The sequence below is a fragment of the Chiloscyllium plagiosum genome, chromosome 1, assembly GCF_004010195.1.
Source record: "Chiloscyllium plagiosum isolate BGI_BamShark_2017 chromosome 1, ASM401019v2, whole genome shotgun sequence".
In the NCBI taxonomy this organism is placed as follows: Eukaryota; Metazoa; Chordata; class Chondrichthyes; order Orectolobiformes; family Hemiscylliidae; genus Chiloscyllium; species Chiloscyllium plagiosum.
In genome coordinates, this window is record NC_057710.1 from 123,456,440 (window position 1) to 123,482,702 (window position 26,263).

At 40.2% G+C, this 26,263-nt stretch overlaps 1 protein-coding gene across 5 annotated transcripts in view; it reads left to right on the plus strand.

Annotated features, from left to right (window-relative positions):
* Positions 1-26,263, plus strand: part of wdfy3 (WD repeat and FYVE domain containing 3) — a 402,022-nt gene that overhangs the window by 181,898 nt on the left and 193,861 nt on the right. For all 5 annotated transcript variants that reach the window (XM_043696098.1, XM_043696088.1, XM_043696116.1 and 2 more), the window contains 6 exons: positions 1,080-1,192; positions 3,109-3,343; positions 7,397-7,500; positions 12,702-12,920; positions 18,122-18,303; positions 25,338-25,569. In XM_043696098.1, coding sequence (XP_043552033.1) covers positions 1,080-1,192; positions 3,109-3,343; positions 7,397-7,500; positions 12,702-12,920; positions 18,122-18,303; positions 25,338-25,569 — 1,085 coding nt within the window. The remainder of the gene's footprint in view (positions 1-1,079; positions 1,193-3,108; positions 3,344-7,396; positions 7,501-12,701; positions 12,921-18,121; positions 18,304-25,337; positions 25,570-26,263) is intronic.

Here is a 26,263-nt window from a genome sequence, read left to right on the forward strand (position 1 = left end):
AATCTATTGACTTTCTGTTCTATTTAACGAGCCGTACATTTTGGTTTCTATTATTTCCTTGTTGCCTCCTAAATTTTTGTCTTCTCTTTCCTGAAACTTTGTGTTTGGATTCTATTGCCTGGTAGAACACTTACAAAATTACAAATGACATAAGCTGTTACTGTGACCAAAGCACATTATCCCCTTTCATTCTATCTACAACATTTGACTCTGTCACCAAATACTGATCCTCCACTGTCTTTCTTACAAGCCTGTTATAAACTTGATTTCATTCTAGATTTTTGCCTTTTAGCTTCATTGTCACTATAAACTTAGGCAGAGCATCTCCAGCTAGCGGTTTCACTTCCTGTTCTCTCCCCGTTCTTCCCCCCCCCCCCCCCCCCCCCCCCCAACTAATATATCTGGAGGCCTTGGAGGGTTTCTTTTTAAAATCAAGTTGTTGTAACTATTCTCTTTATAATGGCGTAGTATAAATGATTATGGTTTGATACTTTAATTGAGATGAATCCTATGGGAAGTTAGAATTTAGTGAATAGTAAAATGAGCAATTAATTTAATATATTTGTTGACTGAAAAGTATCAAATACAGGTAAAGAGATCTGTAAGAGTACTTTTCTTCAAGGCATTTGCCAATTTACCTCACAGGCTTACCCTAGATATTCTATTCCTATATTCAGTACATGTTTGGCTACTTCACGATACATTGACAAAGGAAGTATTGCCCGAAGCCCTAGTGATTCCTCAAATAACTGAGGAAAAATTGGAGTGATAGTTATCATGCTCCCATTAAGCATACAGTAGTTAAAAATGACATTGGTGGATGCAAGTCACTTGTCATCTTCTCTGGTTGTAATGAATTTGGAGCAGGGTACAATTTAATGATGTTTAATTAATCATAATTTATGAAAAATGATAAAACTGGTTTGCTGGGGTGGGTACATTTGAGAATAAACATAAACTATAAACAATTATTTATTGTGATGAGGGCAAATTCAGTAATCCTTAAATTATTTTAAATGTTTAAAGATGTATTGCTTTGTTCTGTTGGTATTAATTCTATTTGTATTATTTGCCTTCAGAGAATTTCTCCGCCTTGGTAATCCATTGAATTGTGGGGCCTGGGATAAGAAGTTGATCAATGTGTATAGAGTCCACAAGCCAAGCTCTTTAAGTTGTGATGCAGATATGAGAGGTATGCTGTATAATATACACTCATATTTTGTAAAATCCCTTTTTAAGTGCTTCTCTGGAACTTCATAGCTTTCCACTTTATTTTGAATAATATCACAGAAATAGTATTTTGATTTTTTTAAAAATCTCTTCACTGGATGCAGACCCTTTTTATTGCCATCCGTAGTTGCCCAGAGCGCTTTAAAGGCCTACTGTTTTATGTGAGATTAAAGTCACATGTAAACCAGACTGGAGGCTGGGAGGTTTTCTTTTCTAAAGTATATTTGTGAACCATTTAAATTTTTACAACAATCTGGCAGTTACTCAAATTTATTGCATTTGTTTTCCCAATTTGTGATAGCAAGATTTGAGCTCAAGATTCTTGGATTAATGGTCCACTGCAGTTCTGGAGAAGAGTCATATCAGACTCAAAACTTTAGCTCTGTTTCTCTTTCCACAGATGTTGTGAGACATGATGAGTTTCTTCAGCAATTTCTGTGCTTGCTCCAGATTTCCTGCAACTGTATTGTTACATTTTTGTGTCAACTGTTTACTATTATAAAACTCTTTCTTTGACTTGTGTAATGAAAACTTGCCAATGTAAATTTATCCACACTATCATTCTACCATTCCAATGCTGTTGATGTCGAACTACTTCTGGTGCCTCTAACTACTCAAGATGATTATCAGTGTCTCAAATCTTTTCCAGTATCTTCTGGGATAAATGCTATCTCTCTCTGGGATTCTCTTTTAATATACCCATTTATTTATTCTACAAATTTCATCAAAATCATAATCATCATTTGTTTTACTGAGGATATTTGTTAGTGAGCTAATCTACTTATTCCCATAAATACTTGTCAGAAGTACATTTGAAAAAGCATTCCTTATCCTTTGGAATCAATTATTAAGGAAGTAATAGCAGAACATTTGGAAAATTATAACTAATCGAGCAGAGTCAGCATAACTTCATGAAAGGGAAATTGTGTGACTAATTCATTGAGTTTTTTGAGGAGGTGTCAACCAGATAAGGAAGAGGGGAACCAGTAGATTTATTGTTTTTGGACTTCCAGAAGGCAGTCACAAAAGGTTAAGACTTGAACATAAGAGTTCACAATGTTGGAAGTAAAATACTGGCTTGGATAGAGAATGCTCAGGGACAGGAAACAGAGTGGGGATATGGTGTTCTTTTTCAGGTTGGTGATCTGTAACCAATGGGGTTTCACAGGAATCAGTGCTGGGATTGCAACTGTTCACAATATATTAATGACTTGGAGGAAGTAAGTGAATACACTGTAGCTAGATTTGCAGATGGCACAAAAATAGCTGGAAAGGCAGTTGTGAGAGAGATATAACAAGAGAAAATGTTATTTAAATAGAGAGAGAGAGACTACAGAAAGCTGCAACACAAAAGGACTTGAGGGTACTTTGCCTGAAACATAGAATGCTAGCACAGAGGTGCTGTAGATAATCGGGAAGGCTGGCAAATTGCTGGCTCTTATTTCAACAGGGTTGGAGTATAAGAGTAGGGAAGTTCTAATTGGAAGCTAGTGCTTCCAATTAAACCTTTTGGACTATAACCTGGTGTTGTGTGATTTTTTAACTATGAATCGCCACATTCATGTTTGTTGTACTCTTCCACCTTAAAAACTATATTTGATGGTAAATCTTTACCATCCAGAACTTATCTCTCACCTGGTCTAGAACACACACAGTCCTTGTGCTAATAAAAATACTGCAACCAAAATTAGATGAGTTCTGCAATGGGCAACTGATCCGTTACAGCCCAGGTGGCAAAGTTGAGAATTACCCCATTTGTGTACATAATGAGTGAGAGTACATAGTTTTAAAAAAGAAATCTATATCAAAGGAAAAAGGGCTGAGTTATCTCCCCTACTATTTGAATGTCCTTACCCATTTTTGTGTTTTTTTTAAAAGGGAATATGACCACGTCTCTGGATGGCTTTGGTTCTGATATTGTATTTGGCTTGAATGAAGATAACGCTCACTACAGGATTAGCAAAAGTTTGCTCAAAGGGACAGAAGGCAGTACAGTACCTCTGACCAGAGTGAAGTGCTTAGTATCCATGACTACACCACATGATATTAGGCTTCATGGTTCATTAGTCACCCCAGCATTTGTGGAATTTGATACAGCTCTGGAAGGGTTTGGGTGAGTATTGCTTGCTAAACTTAAAGAAAAAGCTAGATTATTACAATCTTCTACTGATTTTGTGGTACTTAAAATTAACCATTAGATAATGTTTAAAAAAAAAAGGAGTGGGGATCAGTTTAATATTAAAAAAAAAATCTGAATCCAGCAGGAAGAAGTTTCAAGTGGTTGAATTGTATCTGCATATTCAGAAACTTGTGCATCCAAAGTAAAGTCACCAAATGTTTAAGATACTGCAGAGGAGTATTGATATTTTTAATTTAATGTCTGAGTTCAAAGTAAATGCACATAAATTTCCTTAACCACTCCGGCTACTACTTTGTAATCTGTATAAATTGTAAGCACATGTTTTCATGTCATAATTGATATCAGTAGACTTTGATCATAAATGTGGAATCTTCATTATTTGTGCACCAGTTGTCTGTCAGAACTTTCATGCACAGAGCTTTGCATGAGGCATTGATGTCTGGTACAACTGAATATTGTCGGTTGGACATAAGTTGAGTCTGTTATTTATATTATATCGAGAATAATTTCTGAATCCAATGTTTTACTGAAAAAAATATGGAAGAACAAAATTTATAGACTCTTGATAGTCTGACAAATTACACTTATTGACTGAGAGAGTCCTTTTTCTTTCTCTGGCCAGATTCCAACGCTTCTTTCAATAAGCACTATCGTTGAAATGATGAAAAATATTGTTGATTGCAATACATGTTTCATTTACCCAGCACAACCTGCTCACCAGTGCTCTGTTTGGGTTCCTGTAAAGCCACTGCCCTCCAGATCTCATTACAACATTATTTCAAATATTGGAAATCAAATTAAATTCGAGGTGCAGTGAGTTTGGCTCCAGTTGACATCGAGACAGGTTACAATTAGATTGAGTGTAGCATCCAGGAGTTTGATCAAAATTAAAATTAGTGGAAATTAGGAAAATATCTCACCATTTGTTGAGTCATACTAAATACAAAAGCAGATAGTTGATTGTTTCAGGTTTGTCATCTCAGCCCCAGGTTCCTCAGGGTAATGCTCCAGACCCAGCCACCTTTACCTACTATCAGTTAGTTCATCAGACGTTCCTTTAAACGTAAGGTCAGAAGTGGGAATGTTAACCAATAATTGCGGTGTTCAGTATCATTTTCAGCTGTTGAGATACTGAAGTAGTCTGGGCCTCAAATCTGGACAGTATTAAGCTTGGGATGGTAAGTGGCGAGTAATATTTCACAATGTTACAATGCAGAAAGAAGCCATTCAGCCCATTATGTCTGTGCCAATTCTCTATATGAGCATCTTTCTTACTGCCTTTCTCCTGCCTTCTCATTTGTTCCTCTTAAAATACTTGTTTAATTTCATTTTGAATGTCTTAATTTAAATCTGCCTCCTCAACACTCGGGCAGTGTATTCCAGATTCCAACTACTCGTTGCATGAAAATGTTTTCTTATATCACTTTTGCTCCTTTACCAATTGCTTCAGATCTGTGACTCCCCATTCTTGATTCTTGCAAGTAGAACATTTTCTCCCTCTTTATTCTGTTGAGACTCCTTTGATTACTGCTTTCAAATCTTCTCTTCCCCAGGAAAGTAGTCCCAACTTCTCCAATTTTATTTTCATAACTGAAATCCCTCATCCCTGAAATCATTCTCAGAACCTCTTCTGCACTCTCTCCAATGTGTTTGCATTTTCCTGAGATGTGGTGCTGGAAGTGGACATAATACTGTAGTGTTAAAACGGTGTCTTATACAAATTCAACATAGTCTCCTAAATCACACTCTCGTTGTCCTGTTAATAAAGCTTTAGGATACCATTCCCTCAACCTGTCCTGTCAACTTTAATAATTTATGACGTTATAAAGGCAAGTCATCTGCTCCACTTTTCGCTTTGAATTGCATGCTTTATTTCATTTTGGCTGCCGATGTTCTTCCTACCAAAATGCTAGCACCTTCACATTTCTCTGTATTGAGCTTCATCTGCCACTTATCTGTGCACTCCACCAACTTGTCAATGTCTTTTTTAGGTTCTACATTGTCCGACAAAATATTTGCTTACTACTTAGCTTCTTTCTCCATGTATCAATCCATTTTTTAGTCTCTAAAATGTTACATGCTTCCTTGTGTATCCTTTTACTATTTAAATGATTAGATTAGATTAGATTAGATTACAGTGTAGAAACAGGCCCTTCGGCCCAACAAGTCCACACTGACCCGCCGAAGCGAAACCCACCCATACCCCTACATTTACCCCTTACCTAACACTACGGGCAATTTAGTATGGCCAATTTACCTGACCCTGCACATCTTTGTGATGTGGGAGGAAACCGGAGCACCCGGAGGAAACCCACGCAGACACGGGGAGAACGTGCAAACTCCACACAGTCAGTCGCCTGAGGCGGGAATTGAACCCGGGTCTCTGGTTATAGAAGACTTCAGAATTTTCTCCTAATAATAGCCACTGGTCTCTTTTCATACTTGCTCTTTGCCTATCTTATTTATATTTCGCCATCTGTTTGAACCTGTTATATTCAGCCTGGTTTTCAATTGTGTTTTCTGACATTGGTCATAACGTTCGTTCGTTCTTTATCAAATTTCTACTTCTTTGGTATCCACGGAGCTCTACATTTGTTTGTGCTACCTTTCTGTTTTGAGGGTATTTACCTTGTCTGTTCACAAGCCATTTCTTTATTTCAAGGTAGATAATTGCTAAGCTACTGTTTTACCTGCCAACCTTTGATTCCCATTTATTTGACCCAGACCCATTCTTTCCAGTTGAAGTTAGCTTTCAACAATTTATTATGCTGACTCTGGGTTTTTCATCTCCTTTTCATGTAGTCATTTTATGTTATGGTTATCGTAATCCCCTAAAAGTTCTTTCCCCTGAAATGTGATCTAATTCATCCACTGAATTTTCAAAAACCCAGCCTAGCTCCCTTTCTTGTTGGACTAGAAATGTAATGCTGAAGAAAAAATTTCTGTGCACACTGTAGGAACGCTTGCCCTTCTCTGTCCTTCACCCTACAAACCCAATTTATATTCAGAATAATCAATTGCACCTTTATAACTATATAATTTTTACACTTCTCTAATTTCCATGAAGGTTTGTTTCTGTACATCTATGCCACCATTTAGCGGACTGTACAAGACACTGAGAAATATAATTGTATTTTTATCATTTCTTAGCTCTAGCCAAATTGATTTAACAACTATCTCTGACAATCTGATCATCTCCCATTATCTAACCAGCTTTCCTTGGTAGTGACTTGAATTTATGACCACTGAATACCCAGCATCAGCATCTCCAATGTTAATGTTGATCAGCAGGTCACCTGAAACCACCATTTAATACAATGCCTATAGCATATGTGAATTACTTCTGTGGTGAGTAACTCACCTAGTCACTTCTCAAGCCCCTCCATTCTTTACAGTGTCAGGAGTATGATAGATAACTTTCTATTTTTCCACATGTGGAACAACAATCAAGAAGCTTGACATCGTCCAGGGCAAAACAAGGCACTTAATCCATGACCTTCTAAACATGCTCTTCCTCCGTCAACATAATGCACTTTAGCAACATGCCAAGGCTTCTTGACTGTACTTTTCAAACTTGCAAGTTTTACAACCTAGAAGTACCACAAGAGTGCAACATGTGAAAGCCATCACCTGCAAGTTTCCCTCCAAGTCAGCACACCATTTTGACTTGAAACTATATTTCTGTTTTTACACTATTGCTTGGTCAAAATCCTAAAATTTCAAACAACCAGCTCACTAGGTGTAATTATATTATGTGGATCACTCTGGTTCCAGAAGCAATTGATCACCACCTGCCCATTGGTGAAAAAGAAATCCTGCCTTTACAGCCTAGTTAAGATTACAAGTTGGAACTTGGAGGAGGATGAAAAAGCTCGTGTCACGTCCATTGAATATTCCAAAATAGTTTCAGTCAATTAATTATTTTTAATTCAAATCACGGTTGTTATTGTTAATGGAGGTTCCGTTGTAGTGGTCATTCTTTCTCCTTGCAATGTCTTCACAGGTACTTTACTTTCTCTTTTTCAGCTGCCTGTTCTTGCCTAGTTTGGCTCCCCATAATGCACCTAACAACACTGCCACCGCTGCAGGAGGTGTTAATGATGGAGCTGTTACCAGTGGACTTGGTGCAGGTAAAAATGAAATGTGTGACAGTAGCAGTCATACTTTAATATTGATTGCAGGGCCAGGTAGGGGAAATACACGCGTGAGTGGTAGGATTCATTTAGCTTTTAAAAATAAAATTGAAATAAGTGCACACAAACACCAACCACAATATTATCCACAATATGCCTTTTAATGTAATGAAACATCTAAAGGCATAAATATGAGACTGAACCACAACATTATCCACAATGTCTTTTAATGTAATGAAACATCCCAAGGCATAAGTATGACACCAAACCACAAGGAGAATTGAGTCAGAGAGGTAGGTTTCAAGGAGTGCCTTTAAGAAGGAAACCAGTGCAGAGATGTGGAGTGGTATCAGAAGATAATTTCATAGATTGCGGCCTAGGCAATCAAATGGCCTGAATTCGGAAAACGCAGCCATCTCACAGGGTTGTGGGGCTGGAGTAGATTTGTAAACAAAGAATCTTTTTAAATCAAGAATATTTTTGTTGAACTAATATAGGTATGCTAACAATGGGACATGCAGTGAGTTAAAGCATGTATAATATGATTTTCAATAATCTCTAGTTTACTGTGGGAAACAAGCCAACAGAACTTTAGAAAAGTCAAGTTTAGGGCTAATCAAAGGCATAATGACTGTTTCAATGGAACATGAAATGGAACAAGGTGTAGTCAGGCACTGTAATAGAGATGGCACAAGTATGAGATCTAAAGTTCATCTCATGATCAAATGTGACATCACAGTTGCAAACAATTTGGATTATCTCAGACTGTTGAGGGAGAGAAGGATGGAGTCTGGTGCTTCAGTTTTCAATACTTGGAAGGAAATTGGAGGATAATTCTGTTCATCCAATACTGGATGTCATAAAACCTCATTTAGCAACAGTGGAGGAGTCATGAGAGGTGCATGGTGAGGGTGAGACTAAATGTCATCAATGTACATGCAAAAGTGAAACCTATGTCATTGGGTGATGTAGCTGTGTTCCAGCATGTAATTAGGAGAAAGCCAAGGATTGATCCTTGGGGAAAAGTGAGGACTGCAGATGCTGGAGATCAGAGCTTAAAAATGTGTTGCTGGAAAAGCGCAGCAGGTCGGGCAGCATCAAAGGAACAGTAGAATCGACGTTTCGGGCATAAGCCCTTCTTCAGGAAGAAGGGCTTATGCCCGAAACCTGGCCCTGAAGAAGGGCTTATGCCCGAAACGTCGATTGATCCTTGGGGGTCAACAAGAGATAATGATGGAGCAGAAAGAAATCACTTTGCAATGCCTTTCCATGGCAGATTTAAAGGAGAAAGGGAAAACCCATAGAAAGGGAATAGTTTAGAGAATTAGCTTATTTCAGGGCTGCAATGGGGAGAACATAAGTGAAAGGAGAGGAGCATGAAAGGACGTTTGACCAGATGAGCTAATGGAAGGAAATGACTTGGCAGATACAGCTCATCAGATTGAGTTGATGTTTATGACAGAGAAGTCCATGAGGTCATTGCAGTTGTCAGAAGCGAGGGAGAAAGGGACGGAGAGAGGGATTTGAGATGGCTTTCAAAAACACAAATAACCTGTTAGTGTTATCTTTGCATTTTCAGGATGATCTTGGAAAAGTGAGCAGGTTTAGCAGATGAGAGCAGGACTGAATAGTATTTTGTGAAGCAACCAGATTTAGCATCTGGACTTAATCAGTTATCCGCCATATCTTTCAAGTCTGTTTCCTCAGACTTGAGGTACAAAGGGAAAACTATGCTTAAAACCATACAACTATTCTGTGAAGATTAGTAAATAGAGTCATACAGCACAGAAACAGACCCTTTGGACTAACCAGTCCATGACTAACATAACCCAAACTAAACTAGTCACACCCGCTTACTGCTGGCCCATAACCCTCCAAACCTTTGCTATTTATGTATTTAACCAAATGTCTTTTAAATGTTGTAATTCACCCACATCCACCATTTCCTCAAATGTTCATTCCACATGCAAACCACCTTCTGTGTTTTTTTTAAAAAAGAATTTGCTCCTCATGTCTTTTTTAAATCTTCCCCCCCACCTTAAAAATGCACCCAGAATATTGAACAGAATATAAGTAACAGCAAAGAATGCCCAAAAAAATTACAAGAGAATTTAGAGTCTGAGAGAATGCTGGCTGAAAATATGGAAATAGATAAGATATTGAGAGATTCTGCAGATACTTAAAAGGGGAACAGTGAATCAAAGTGTGTTCGCCCTGCAGAGTGAGAGTCTGGTTTATTTAATATGGGAAAATAAGGAAATGGTAGATCAAGTGAACAAATATTTTGTGCCTGTAAATAGCACCCTGGAAATAATTATAAATCAAGATTGAAATGGATAAGATTCTTAAAATAATTACATTCACTGGGACAAAGGGTAGTCTGGGAAAATTATTTGAACTAAAGGCTGATGAATGTCCAGGTCCTGATGGAGTTCCTCCCACAGTGTTAAGAACAGTGACTGCTGAGATGGTAGATTCAATGATTGTAAAACTCTCAAGAGAATCCAATAAAGGCAGCATGGATTTGTGAAAGGGAATTTGTGTTTAGTCAACTTACTTTGAAGAAATAACAATAGTGAGTAACAAAACTAGAAATTGCTGGAAAAGGTCAGCCGCTCTGGCAGTATCTTGGAGAGAAAGCGGAGTTAACATTTTGGGTCCAGAGACTATATTTTTGTTTAATAGTAATGAGTACTTGACATCCCTGGAGACATTTGACAAGGTACTACATCTAAGGTTATTGCACAAAATAAAGGTTTGTGGTATAGCGGTGACATATTAGAGGATTGACTAGCCAACAGGAAACAGTAGACATAAATGTGTCATTTATAGGTTGTAAGATGTAACGAGTGGAGCGCCACAGAGATCAGATGGTGCCTCATTTATTTCAATCCATATTAATGGCTTGGATAAAAGAAACTGAATATATGTTTGCTAAATTTACTGATGATGTAAAGTTATGTAAGAAAAACGTTGTGAATAGAGCATAAGTAAGTTGTGAAAACATTTCAAAGAATCAAAGAATCTCTATAGTGGAAGCAGGCCATTCAGCCATTGAGTCCACGTTGACTCTCCAAAGGGCATCACATCCAGACCTACCTCACTATGCTATCCCTGTAACCCTACATTTCTGATGGCTAATCCACCTAGCCTGCAGATATCTGGACACTGTGAGCAACTTAACATGGCTAATCCCTCTAATCTGCACATCTTTGGACAGTGGGAAGAAACCGGAGTGTCTGGAGGAAACCCACACAGACGTGTGGAGAATATGCAAACTCCACACAGTCACCTGTGGATGGAATTGAACCTGGGTTCATAGCACTGAGAGGTAGCAGTGCTACCACTGAGCCACCATTCTGCTCATAAATTTATATACAAGTTAAATGTCACGAGGGTTTTGGCCTTTATCACCCTTGCAGGAGGTGAGTTCCAGATTTTCATGACGTTCAATGAAAGAATTCTTCTTCACAACCCGTATGAACCTCCTGTCCCTTAACTTAAATCTATGCTGCTGGTCATTGATACCTCTATCGTGGGAAAAGTTCCTTCCTATCTTACCTGACTGCATCTCATTAATTTTATGCATAATTCTTGACTGACTAGGAAGTCAAAGGGATGTGAAGGACAAAGATTTGGCAGGAAAGTAGCAGAGGAGGTGCAAGGAACCAAATGACCTCCAGCTGCTAATTTGTATACTTGTTATCAACAGCTCGGGTGAGAAAGAGTAATGGTTTTACTGTGGTTTAAAATATCAAAAGTGGAAGTTAGAAAAACACTTGAATAAATCAACAGAAATATTGTGAACAGGGTCCAACTATCTTGTCTTTGGTATTTTAAAATGTGGTTGGAACTGAACTAAAATAATTCAGAGCTAATACTTGATTGTTTAATGAGTCTATCTCAGTTGGTTTAGCCATCATGAATCAGCTTCACTTAGATCTGTGATTGGATTGGAGAATTTGGAGACTGTGATTGGATTGCAGTATAATTGCCTTCTGAATTGCTGAATTACAGGGATCTGCAGGTCAACTACAGTATCCATCAAATACTCTTCCTTCACCCCTTGAGGGAAAGTATAAAAATAAAGGGTCTAAATCTTAGTCTATTATTTCTAACTCCCCATACTAATTTCCTGCCAAAGCGTACAAATCATGCTTATTAACAGATCACGTTTTAAAATATCTTCTTATTGTTACATTTAATTTTGAATCCACAACATGACCTTGTTAATCATGTGGATGCATTAGATGGCTGGTCACGCATAGTACAGATAGTGTTTTCCACAACTGGCAGGCTCCATGTTAAGTAGTTAATATTATCCACCATTTCCAGCATATATGTTGGAACAGTATTTTGTAGTGGGCATTGCAGTGGAGTTGTGGTATTGGTACAAACTCAAGATCCACCTAGTTTCTGTCTAAAAGTGCCAGGCTAGGCGATTCTGTCCTTACACATACCCACAGTCAGAACTCTGTGAACACTTCCTGAAAATTCTATCAGACGCACCTCCTGATTAAACAGGCAAGGTCAGTATCTGCTGAGAGCAAGCATGACTGAATTTTGTATCTACTGAAATATCCAACAGAGCAAACCTATTGGGGATAGGCTTACTTTGAAGATCATTTATCAAGGGGTACTCTTACAGCCTAACAAGAATTGGAAGCTATCTTGGAAACTTGTTTTACTGTTTAATCTCTCCTTGGTTAGAGCCCATGCATTCTTGCTCTTGGCTTCCATTGACATTATCTGACAGGCATCTTTGAGACAGCATAGATTACCCCTATTACTTGAATGATTCCCTCTGACCCCAGCATTTGAAGTGGAATTTCTGTTGGTGAAAGTTGTTAGGCAGTGATTTTGCCTTGCTTCACTCCAGTAGAGCATCAACATCACTGGACTTTCAGTTATTTTTATCAACCTGTTCTGACATGTTATGACCCACCCCTGGGGCAGGTGGGAGTTGAACTCTAACTTTCTGGCCTAGACACAGGAGCACTCCTATGTTTTTACCAAATTACATCTGTTTTAGAAGTGCCTGCATATCAGTAAAATGTGCACATGTAATGCATTAAGCTTGACTTAATATTGTATATTATAATGTGTATCTGAACAGAAAACCAGGTTTCTATTTGTGGTTGTTGTGCAAATATGACAATTTACATAGGTATAATCTAAAATATTACAATTTCTTTTAGGTGAACGATTCTTTCCACCACCTTCTGGGCTTACTTATTCAACTTGGTTTTGCATTGAGAGACTTAGTACTCCTCTGAACAATCATCCGGTTCGGCTTCTTACCCTCGTTCGAAGATCAAACTCATCTGACCAGCATTTCATTTGTGTTGCTGTTGTATTTTCTGGGAAAGACAAGTCCCTGCTGGTTTCAACGAAGGAGGAGTTGCTGCAAAATTATGGTGAGTAGATATATAAAAATGCTGTTGAACATGTTTGGATAGTATTAGTTTTGAAATGCAGGAATTTAAAAACTGACATTGATTGTATTACTCAAATGTGAAGACAAATGTATGTTCCTGAAATTGAAGCTAATACTGTGGAAAATGTCTGTCTTCATATTGAGCAGTATTTTACTGAAAAACGGCAATCCAACTGATGTGTTAAAGTTATCTTATAAAGTTGTCTCCAATGCAGAGAAATTTATTCCCTATTAACTATTTTGCAATAGTTATTTGTGAGACTTAGATAATATTTCAATTTCAGCACTTTGTGAAAATTCATCTGTATGCTGCAAAATGTGAGTGCTCAGGTAGCTGCCCTTGTCTGGCCAGCAATAGGGTTTGGGATATCTGCTTGGGGTTTGGGAAGAACTTGCAGTAGGAGGATCCACGTATTGTGGTCCATATCATATCAGTGACAGAAGGAGCATGAAAAGCTAAGTGCTAAATTATGAAGGAACATCAATGTAATCATCTCTAGATTATTACTTGACCCATGGACAAATTGACATAGAGCAGATAAGATTGGACAAATGAACACATGGCTCAAAGAACAATTTGGGGGGAAATGGGTTCAGTTCTGTCCGGCACTGGCATCAGAATTCGGGAAAGTGGAATCTGTACTCTTGAAATCATCTATGCGTGATCTGTGCTGGGATAGGTGTTTCAGCAAGCTGTGTAACTAGGGATGTAGAGAGGGCTTCAAATTAAAGAAGGTGGGTGAGGAATTAAACTTAAGTAGCAGTAGCAAATTAAGTTTGGGTAGATGCAACAAATCAAGGAGTACAGATAAAACAGGAGAGCCGAATAGGAATATGGAAAATGAAGGTCAGCAACTGGTATGAAAAGATAAAGAGAGAAAAACCTAAGGATGGACTAACAGTCAAGACTAAATGTTACAAGGGTAACAGAAAGGCAAAGCTAGTGCTTCTATATCTGTGTACATGTAGCATTCCAACAAAGTAAACAAATTAACAGTACAAACTGAAGTAAATATGATCTGATAGTATTATAGGGACATATCTGCAGGATGACAAAGATTGAGCCTTAAGTATTCAGTATTCAAGAATAATAGTAAGTTAGATCGTTGTTAAGTGATAATCTTGGTTCAGGAGATAGGATGTAAAATCGAATTGGGTGGAAATGGAATTAGTGGGGAAAGGAACTCAATTGTTGGGGTGGTCTACAGGTCTGCTAACAGTAATCACATTGGAGGGTGAACTACGCAAAGAGAAATGTTGAGTACTAGTGACAAAAGGTCTGCATTCCCTTTATCATGGGTGATTTTAATTGACAGACAAACTGAAAATATCAGATTGGCAGTTTTAGTCTGAATGAGAAATTCATAAAATGCTTTTAAATTTCTTAGAACAGCATGAACCAACTAGAGAGCAGGTTATAGATATTTTAAATAATTTCTGAACAGCCGGTTCAGAGATGTTACAACACAGTTCTAAAGCAGGTGAGATTTGAACCCAGGTCCTGTGGCTCAGAGGTGGGAATATTACCACTGTGCTGCAATGACACCAAAGAGAAAGTTATGTTAGACCCAGTATTGTGTAATGAGACAGGATCAACTAATCATCTTTAAATAAAAGCAGTTCCAAATTGTAGTGACCACAAATTGATTGAATTTTATATTCCATTTGAGAGGGTGAAGAGTGGGTCCAAGAGTAGTGTTTTAAACTTCAGTAAGGGAAACCATGTGGGCAAACAGGTATTTGGCTCAGAGAAATCATAGAGAAGCAGAGGTATTCATCTAAGGATATATTTTAGAATACTCAACATGAGTAAATTCTAACTCACTCACAAAATGAGTGAGGACATACCACCAAAGAGTAACTGAAGAAATTAAGGAAGTAATTAAACTTAATTTAAAAACACCAATATTGTGCAAAGCTGGTCAGAATATAAACCACCACAGAATGACTGACAAAGATTAATCAGGAGAAAGAAAATAATGTGAGAGGAGGCTAGCTAGAAATATAGAAACAGATAGCAAGTGTTTCTACAAATATCGAAAAAGGCAAAAAGAAGTTCGTAAAAAATGAATTAATGGTCGAGAATTGTAAGAATTGAGAGTTTATCATAGTGAGGAAATGGCAGAAGAATAAATATTTTGCTTCTGACTTGACTATAGACGACGTGAAAAAATAACAATTGTTCTATTTGGTCAGAATTCTACTCTACTACCACACTTTGCTTGCAGTACACCTTAAAATGGACCACTTAAACTTACTGCCCAGGCTTTGATTTTAAAGATATCTCGTTGCCCTAAGCTGTATCATCATAAAGTGTTTCTCCCTATCCAGTCAATCAATTTATTTTTAAAATCCAAAAAACTTCAATTAAATTACCTTGACCTGCTTTATTCCAGTGAATAAAACTATACTTTGCAATTATCCCCTGTAATGGTAGCCTTTGGAGGCTTCAGGTAACATTCTGGTGTTTGTTTTGGTGTTCTTTGATTGGGAAAAGTAAGAAGAAGATAAAATTCAAGGAAAATTATTCAGACTGCTAAAATTTATTTACACACTAACATCAGATGCTTGTCAAAGCCATATCTCATAAATGTATGCAACTGAGAATGTTAATCGGTAGGTTGTTCATGGGTGCAGACATTGCTTTTTAAAATAAAATCCTTCATGAGAGTTCTTAATACTAATTCTTCCTTAAGTTTTGAAATTCATCATTTCCTTCCTGACTCATGGTGCAGTAGTGCATTATTTGAAAAAATATTTTATTGGATATGAATACTGTAACAAGGTCAGCATTTGTGCCTATCTTTTAATGCCGTTGAGAAGATGTATTTCAGACATGCTGTAATAATCATTTTTAATTATCCTGCTCTTCCTTTAAAAACCACCTCTTTGACCAGCATTTTGGTCACCATCTAGTATTTCCCCATCTACTTTGGTATGAATTTTAGTTTCATTTTACTTCCAAAGCATATTGGGCTGTTTTCTATCTTAGAGGATATACGTAAAGGCGAGTTGTTACTGAGGAAAATGTAGCTGTTTTAGAAATGGAACAATTGTAATTGATCTTAACATCGTTTCACAAATTTACATCTATCATAAAATAATTGGACTTGAAAACGTTATCACAAGCTACAAAGTATTTTAGCTACCATTGTTGATTTCAGGTTTCTGCTTCAGGTTTCTCATCATTGTTCTCTAATATTCCTTTTCTTCCAAATTTCTACAAACATGTTGCCTTCCAAATCCAAGTTCTCCATTCCTGGCAGTCCAGGTCTAAATCTCTGCATCAGGCCTATATCCCACAGCTCTTATCAAATCACAAAAGGCATTCCATGTGACTGTGACAAAGATGACTACATCACCTGATTTCTTTCAAACTGCAAGTTTTGAAGCAATTGATGATATCATCTTCCTCTACATCGACATCACCATCATGTGAGGCTGTGATTTGCTGGGTCCATTCTCATCTTGTTTAGTCATAACCAGAGAATCTGCATCATTGGTTTCTTTGCACAGGCCCAAACAGTTAGCTCTGGTGACACAAAACATGTATTTTTGGCCACTTCTTATTTCTCATCTGTAAACTGACAACGTCATTGGTTTTTCAGATGTATGTTGGCAGTACTCTGCTTTACCTATCGTAGCCAAATTTGCAGATGGCTCAAAAATAGGTGGAAAGGTAAGTTGTGAGGAGGTGGCAAGCAGTTTGTTGATAGATTAAGTAAGCAAGCAAACAGTTAGCAATTGGAGTACAACATGGGGAAAATGTGAAATTGTTCATTTTTGGAAGGGAGAACAAAATTTTATTGAACTGGAGAAAACCTGCAGAAAGCTAGAACATATAAAGGGATTTGGGAGTACTTCATAGAATCCCTACAGTGTGGAAGCAGTCCATTTGGCCCATCGAGTCCACACCAATCCTCCGAACAGCATCCATCCAAACCCTATCCTTGTGACCCTGCTTTTCCATGAGTAATCCACCTAACTTACACATCCCTGGACACTGTGGGCCATTTAGCATGGCCAATCCACCTATCCTGCATATCTTTGGACTAAGGGATGAAACAGGAGTACCTGTTTCGAAAACCACGCAGACACATGGAAAATGTATAACTCTATCGCCAGCGCTGTGAGGCAGCGGTGCTAACCACTGAACCTTCGTGTTGCCCCATATGTGTCTATGAAACACAAAGCTAGTTACTAATACTGTACAAGGTGCTGATGAGGGTGGTATGACTGGTGGTAGTTTAACCTGAGGTCACCACGCCTTAGGCGAGGTTAGAGGTTGAGAAGCAAAATCCTTCAAGGTAACATCAGCTGGTGAAGATATTGAACCCATGCTGTTGGCATTAATCCAACTGAGCTAACCAACTTCCTGACCTAAAACTACTTGAGTGACTCAGTTTAATATTTTGTTTTCTAATGGGATTTATTTAACATGCTATTGCTGGAAGTGTTTTCATTGAGAGAAGTGCAACATGTATTTTAGGGTGAATGCTCAGGCTATGCAGTGCCTAGCTAATTGTTGAATTATGGAGGTGGATAGACAATGAAATCAGCAACCTATCATATTTAAGTAAGGAGTTAACAGTCTATTGAGTTTGTTAGCAGTCCAATTAATCCCAGTATTATCTGTCCATGTGCTTATGCAATTGGTGTGAGCTGTTGGATGGGAGTGGACGCCCAGTTTTTCCAAAAAAATATATTTGGAAGAGTGGTAAGAAGGGTACTGACTTTGGAAGGTGCTCTTTGTGCACCAGGCACATACCCCTCCTTACTTGACTGTCCTCCACCTCTTCCTTCCTTCCAATCTACACTTTTAAATCCACCCCATGTAATGCCACCAGGTTAGCTGTGTCCAGGCAGTTCCAGTGGGCAAAACATGTTATTTTGCACTAATTTCTCCTACTTGAAGCATGCAGTGCCTTTGGGGTGGGCTTCACAACCCCCCGGTAGCCAGCAACTACTTTTCTTTCAAATTGGTGATTAGTCTTCCCACCGTCACTAAACTTTTGCCTGAAGTCTTTGTAAAACAATATTCTGCTGCATTAAAGGCATTGTATTATTACTAATTGTAGCATGTGGAGTATTGTGGCTAAAAGATATAGCAGTTATGAAATTGAGCAGTGCAGTGTGATGTCATCCTGTCAAACAAGGGTTTAATTGTTGTTCTCTTTTTAGTTGATGACTTCAGTGAAGAGTCATCCTTTTATGAAATTCTTCCCTGCTGTGCCCGATTTCGCTGCAGTGATCTGATTAATGAGGGACAGTGGCATCACCTGGTACTTGTGATGAGTAAAGGAATGTTAAAGAACAGCACTGCTACCTTGTATGTGGACGGTCAGCATGTTAACACAGTAAAGGTATGACACTTTGAGAGAACCCATGTTGAAAGTTGCAACTGTAAAATCATTTGGAATGCAGGAATACTACTTTTACCAAATAATTTTTGTTTCAGATAACTTTCTGCTGCTGCAGGTCAGTTTGTGTTCTCTTTAAAATGACATCACAAGTCCAGTGACTCTATCCACCTTGGTATAATAAAAATGATCCATCACTGCCGAATCACTTAGGTCTTTGTATTGTTCAAGGAATGCAATTTTTTCCAAACTTCACTCACGGACATGGGTGTCACTGGCTGGCCTGCATTAATTGTCAGTCCTTAGGGGCCTTTGAGAAGATGATGAAAGGTGATTGAAACTGCTTGCTGGAACTGCAGTCCATGTGCTGTAGCTTGACCACAAATGCTGTTGGGGAATGAATTCCACAATTTAGACTTGGCGGCAGTGAAGGAAAAGTGGGTTACTTAGAGGGGAACTTGCAGGTGGTGTTTCCATGTATCTGCTACCTTTGTCCTTCTAAATGGATGTGGTCATGGGTTTAGAAGGTGCTGTCTGAGGTGAATTTGGTGAATTTCTGCCATGTCTGTTGTAGATAATATACACTGCTTGTACAGAGCATCAGTGATGAGGTTCCTTCCAACAAGATTTTTCTCTGACAGTTTATCATTATTTTTGACTTCACAGTTCTCCCTCTAGGTGATGTTTGTTCCTGTCCAAGTATAATTTTTAGCTAATCAAATAGTGAAAGCCAATTGATTGATCAGTAGATGCCAATTCCCAGAGGAACTATTTGTTTTTAGTAAGTACTTTAATAAAAGCAGTCCTAAATGATTATCTAATGACTAGGAGATAAAAATACATATAGTATTGTTTACCATACAATATGGAGAAAGCTTGTAACATGGGCTTTTAATGGCAGCAAAAGAAAATCCATGCAGAATTGCTAAGACTACCAAGTTTCTAAGGGCATGTACTTGGGCCTGTTAATGTATTGAAAACATTTTCTGGACAATTTGTTCAATTATTTTTTTTTTCAATTGATTTACTTTGTTCAGATCACTTTTATGGATTCTCCAGGAAAGTTTATACATTCCAAAATAATGAACTAAAGAAAATACCATGATTTTATAGTTCAATAAAGTTATGTTGTCTTTTAAACTAGAAATTGACCGTAGCAATGTGATGCATTCCAGTGTAAAACCCAGCTAATAGTATAGCATTTATTCCAAGCAAATTAATTAGGTAATTATCATTTTTACAACAACTAATTTGACAATCAAGTAAACATTTAAATATAATATATTTTAATTTAATTTAATTAAATTTCATAGTTTCTTGAATTTTAAGACAATCCACCCCTTAAAATTTCCAGCATTTAAATTTTAATTGGTCATAGTACGTTTCTCTACTTAATTACTTTTTCAGTCACCAACTTTTTGTTTTCAAACAAAGACAGCCTTCTTTGGCTAGCTGGAGTAGCAATCTAAGAAATCACAAAGGAGCAGAGTACCCAGTAATGATGTCAGCATGTTTGAACTCAACATTAACAATCTGAATGAAACTAGTGTCAATTTCTATATGGAAAGGATGCAAATTATTTCTTTGAAATCATAGAATCCCTACAGTGTGGAAACAGGCCCATCGACCCAACAAGTCCACACCGACCACCCGAACAGTCACCCACCCAGACTCATTCCCCTACCCTATTACTCTGTTTACCCCTGAATAAGGCACCTAATCTACTCATCCGTAAGCACTACGGACAATTTAGCATGGTCAATTCACCTAACCTGCATATCTTTGGACAGTGGGAGGAAACCGGAGCATCCGGAGGAAACCCATGCAAACAAGGGGAGAATGTGCAGACTCCAGACAGACAATTGAGAGAGGCTGGAATCTAACGTGGGTCCCTGGCGCTGCAAGGCAGGAATGCTAACTGCTGAGCCACCCGTGGCACCCCAATATTGGCAAAGTATTTTCTCCTTCCCTCAAAAAAAACTAAAACCAAGAAATTGTGGTAGAGTGTAGTAGTTATGGATTAATCATAAATGTCAGTTATAAAAAACTATGCAATAACTGAATTAGTAATGCCAGCATTTGGAACCAAAAAAGGACATTACAGCATAGGAACACAGACTCTTCGGACCACCGAGCCTCTGCCGATTCTTAGTCGTAATTTAGACTCGCTGCTTATTGTCCGTACGCTGTTTCTATCCCTCTGTTCACCTTCCATTCACGTGTCTATCTTGATGCACCTCAAATGGTGCTAACATGTCTGCTTCCACCACCTTCGTTGGTAGTGCATTCCAGGCCCCACCAGCTTTTGTGAGAAATATTCCCCATACTTCTCCCCTAAACTATCCCCCTCTCACCTTGAATCTGTGCCATCTTGTAGTTGACCTTTCCACCCTGGGGAAAAAGCCTCTGACTATTCACTCCATCTACGTCTCTCTGGATTTTGTAGACCTCTATTAGATCACCCCAACAATCCAGTTTATCCAATCTCTCTTCATACCTAAAACCTTCTAGACCAGACAGTATCCTGGTAAACCTACTCTGCACCCACTCTAAAACATCCACATTCTTCCGGTAGTGTTACGGCCAGCACTTGGTCAAAGAGTGCGGTGCTGGAAATGTACAGCAGGTTAGGCAATACCCGAGGAGCAGGAGAGTTGACTTTTCGAGCATAGGCTCTTCAGGAAGGAGGGGATGGCCTAAGGGGGCTGAGAGCTGAATGGGGTGGGGCTGAGGGGAAGGTAGCTGGGAATGCAATAGGTAGATGAAGGTGGGGGTGGTGATAGGTCGAGAGGAGGGTGGAACAGATAGGCGGGAAGGAAGATAGACAGTTTGAAGTCTGAGTCGAGTTGGGAAGTTGGATCTGGAATAAGATTGGTGAGGAGGGGTATGTGGTGAAGTGGGCAGTGGTGGAGTGGGGCAACTGGTGAAATCCCATTGATGTTGTGTGGTTGGAGGGTCCCATGCAGAAGATGAGCTGTTCTTCCGCCACACGTTAGGTGGCTAAAGTTTGGCAGTGGAGGAGTCCCAAGGACTTGCATGTTCTTGGCAGAGTAGAAGGCAGGGTAAAAGTGTTCAGCCACAGGACGGTGGGGTTGTTCAGTGCGTGTCCCAGAGATGTACTTTGAAATGTTCTGCAAGTTGGCGTCCGATCTCCCCAGTGTAGAGGAGACCACATAGACAGCAATGGACACAGTGGATGACGTGTGTGGAAGTGCAGGTACATCTCTGTCAGATGTGGAAGGATCCTTTGGGCCCTTGGATGGCAGTAAGGGATAGGTGTGGGCTCAGGTTTTGCACTACTTGTGGTGGCAGGGGAAAGGTGCCGGGAGTGGAGGGTGGGTTGGTGTGGGGGGTGGACTTGACAAGGGAGTTGTGGAGGGAATGGTCTCTACAGAATGCAGATGGGGGTGGGGAGAGAACTATATTTCTAATGGTGGATCCTGTTTGTAGGAGGCGGAATTGGCGGAGGATGATGTGTTGTATCCAGAGGTGGGTGGTGTGGAAAGTGAGGACCAGACGATTTTTGTCGTTGTTGCGATTGGAGGGGTGGTGTTCAAGGGAAGAGGTGCGAAAGTGGAGGAGATGCACGGGAGAGCATCATCGACCATATGGGACGGGAAGTTGTGGACTTTGAAGAAGGAGGCCATCTGGGATGTTCTGTGGTGGAATTGGTCCTCCTGGGAGCAGATGCGATGGAGACGGAGGAATTGGGAATAAGGGATAGCGTTTTTACAGGATGCAGGATGGGAGGAGGTATAGGTCAGGTAGTTGTGGGAGTAGGTGGGTTTGAAGTAGATATAAGTGTTGAGTCGGTCACTGGAAATGGAGATGGAGAGGTCCAGGAATGGGAGGGAAGTATCCAAGATGGTCCTGATGAACTTGAGATTGGAGTGGAAGATGCTTGTGAAGGTAAAGGTTCAACCTCCTCCTGGGAGCACGAGGTGGCGTTGATACAGTGGGGAATGGTGCCAGTGTAGCTGCAGAAGACGGACTGGTCCACGTACCCGATGAAGAAGCAGGCATAGCTGGGCCCCAAGCAGGTGCTCATTGCTACCCCTTTGGTCTGGAGGAAGTGGGAGGATTCAAAGGGGCATCTTTGCATCTTCCATCAGGACTCCCGCCCACCCTCTGAGGACCCCTTCTCCTGCCTCCAACACACCCCATCCACCTGGACACCCTGTGCAGTCTGTTATCCGCCCTCTATCTCTTCACCTCCAACTGCTATCATTTCATTGACCGCCTCAATCTGTCCACTCCTCTCCCCCACTCTAACCTCTCCCCCACTCTAACCTCTCCCCCACTCTAACCTCTCCCCCACTCTAACCTCTCCCCCACTCTAACCTCTCCCCCACTCTAACCTCTCCCCCACTCTAACCTCTCCCCCACTCTAACCTCTCCCCCACTCTAACCTCTCCCTGGAACCCTGACCACTTGATTGTACCCCCCACCCAAAATTCACAAACCTGACTGCCCCCGTCGACCCATCATCTCAGCCTGCTCCTGCCCCACCAACCTTATCTCTGTATACCTTGACACCATCCTGTCCCCTTTGGTCCAGGATCTCTCCATATACATTCAGGATGCCATCCACGTCCTCCACCTCCTTCATGACTTTTGTTTTCCTGGTTCCCAATGCCTCATCTTCCCCATGGACACCTAGTCCCTGTACACATCATCCGCCATGACAAAGGCATCCAAGCCCTCTGTTTCTTCCTCTCCTGCTAACCCAACCAGTACCCTTCCACTGACACTCATTCGATCAGCTGAACTGGTCCTCTCCCTCAACAATTTCTCCTTTCAATCCTCCCACTTCCTCCAGACCAGAGGGAGAGCCATGGGCCTCAACTATTGCTGCCTCTTCTTTGGGTCCATGAAACAGTCCATCTTCCACAGCTACACTGGCACTATTCCCTACCTTTTCCTCTGCTACATCGATGATGATATTGGCACCACCTTGTGCTCCTACGAGGAGGTTGAACAGTTCATCACCTTCACGAATACCTTCCACCCTGGCCTCCAGTTTACCTGGACTATCTCAGACACTCACCTCCCCTTCCTGGATCTCTCCATCTCCACTTCCAGCGACCGATTCAACACGGCTATCTACTTCAAACCCACCGACTCTCACAGCCACCTGGGCTACACCATCTCCCACCCTACCTCCTGTAAAAACTCTATTACTTAATCCCAATTCCACCCTTCCGTCGTATCCGTTCCCGGAAGGCCAATTCCACCATGCAACATCCCAGATGGCCTAGTTATTCAAACACTGCAATTTCCCCACCCATAAGGTTGGCGATGCGCTCCAGCGTATCTCCTCCACTTCCTGCAACTCTGCACTTGAACCACCCCTCCAATTGCAACAAGGGCAGAACCCCACTAGTCCTCATCTCTCCTCCCCACCCCACTAATCTTCAGATACAATGCATCATCCTTTGCCATTTCAGCCACCGACAAACAAACCCCACCACAAGGGAAATATCTCCCTCCCCATGCCTATCTGCATTCCGTAGGGACCATTCCCTCCACAACTCCCTAGTCAGATTCACACCCTCCACCTCCGGCACCTTCCCCTGCCACCGCAAGAAGGGCAAAACCTATGCCTGCACCACCCCCTCACCTCCGTCCAAGGCCCCAAAGTATCCTTTTATATCCATACGAGATTTTCCTGTATTTGCACGTCATCCACTGCTCTCTGTGGTCTCGTCTACAGTGGGGAGACAGGATGCCAATGTGCAGAATGTTTCAGAGAACATCTCTGGGGGACACGCACTGAACAACCCCACTGTCAATGGTCGAATACTTCAACTCCCCCTCCCACTCCGCCAAGTACATGCAAGTCCTGGGCAGCCTCCACTGCCAAACTCTAGCCACCTGATACATGGGGGAAGAATGCCTCATCTTCTGCCTTGGGATCCTCCAATAGCACAGGATCAGTGTGGATTTCACCAGTTTCCTCATTTCTCCTCCCCCAACTTATCCCAGATCTAACCTTGCAACTCAGCACTGCCCTCTTGAACACTCCTACCTGTCCATCTTCCTTCCCACCCATCCGCTTCATCTTCCTCTCCGACCTATCACCTTTACCCAAACCTACATCTACCTATCTTTTCTCAACCCCACCCTCTTCCCATTTATCTCTCAACTGTCTTGGGCCTCCCCCTGATTCCTGATGAAGAGCATATGCTCAAAACGTTGTCTCTCCTACACCTCGGATGCTGCCTGACCGGCTGTGCTTTCCCAGCACCACACTCTTGGACTCTAATGTCCAGCACCTACAGTCCTCACTTTCTCCCTGATTGCCAGAACTACGTGCCATATGCCAAATGTGGCCTAACTAAATTTTTATACGGTTGCAACATAGCTTGCCAACTTTGATGCCCTGGCCCCTGAAGGCAAGCATGCACTATGCCTTCTTGACCACCTTATCCACCTTTTTTGCCCCTTTCAGGGATTTATGGACCAGGATACCCAGGTTCTGCTAATTAATGTATATTTCACACCTGAAATTGATCTTTCAGAATGCATCACCTCACATTTGTCCACATGAAGCTCCATCTGCCATTGCTCTGCCCAAATCTACAATCTATCTATATCCCGCTGTATCCTTTGACAACCTTCCTCACTATCGGCAACTCTGCCAATTTTGGTGTCGTCTGCAGACCTTTAGACAGTTTTATTCAAGAAATGTAACTGAATTGTGTATTTGCAGACTTTAGTCTTAGTTTTCTGGCAGTGTCCCTGTTTCGTGTGGTGAATGCTTCATGCTAAATAGTATTCAATGTGTAATAGTATCCAAAATTCCAATAATAGAACCGGGTAATGTTATAAACATTGATTTTACTCAAACAACATTAATTGTTAAACTGCAAGCAGAATGAACACACATTGCATAATCTATCTACTGACTTTTAATTTGAGCTGACAGTTTTTGCTGTGACATCCAGAAAGTGCAAGTTTTATGTGGTTGACTTATGTTTCTTTGTGAAGCAGACATTGAGACAATGATAACTGTTTCTTTTTATTTGACTTTGCAGCTTCATTATATCCACAGTTCACCTGGTGGATCAGGGTCAACTAATCTGCCAGTTGTTAGCACAGTGTATGGCTACATTGGAACACCTCCAGCTCAGCGTCAGGTCTCATCGTTAGTATGGCGTCTAGGACCTACACACTTCTTGGAGGAAGTTTTACCTGCTTCCAGTGTTTCTATCATTTATGAATTAGGACCAAACTATGTTGGTAGCTTCCAAGCTGTGTGTGTTCCATGTAAGTAATATTTTTGATGCAAAATTGTAATGTTTAACATTAAGCTGATTGGGTTCTTGGCAGATAACGAGTTTGTTAATTTGAGAGAAAATGCACATGTTGGTGTTATTACACATAACAGATTTACCCCAGCTTTGTATATCTGTTGAAAAATCCTTCTCGCTCATTTTGTTTTTGTCATATTGATTTAAGCATGATGTACCAACACTTGTCCTTGGTGATACTTTTTTCAGTTATGGATTATGACTAAAACATTCTTCAGCATTGTTTAAAAAAAGTCTTCCTGTGGCATAACTAAGTAACTGAAGCATCTGAAATAGGAAGGGCCAAAATTCAGTGTGGTCCTACATCTCTAGGTTATGTAACAATGACAAGACTGTCTGCAGAACAATATAAATCATCCACTTTAACCATTAAAATTTCCCTCCCTCGTCTAAAGCCACTCCTATGCACACATATATAGACATGCAAAAAAACTGGTATTATGAGTGAGGGTGATAAAAAGGAAGGCTGTTTAATTGTCCTTGAATAGTTCACTGAAGTTGTCCTTTTGGATTTTTGTGACATGCTATTCGTCAATCTATGTCTTCAAGTACTTTCACTAGCTTGGAGAAGGCACAGAGCAATTGGTTTGCCACATTGTAATGTCTCTGACTTATTAGTTAAAAGCAAAGGCTTAGACAACTGGTGAAGG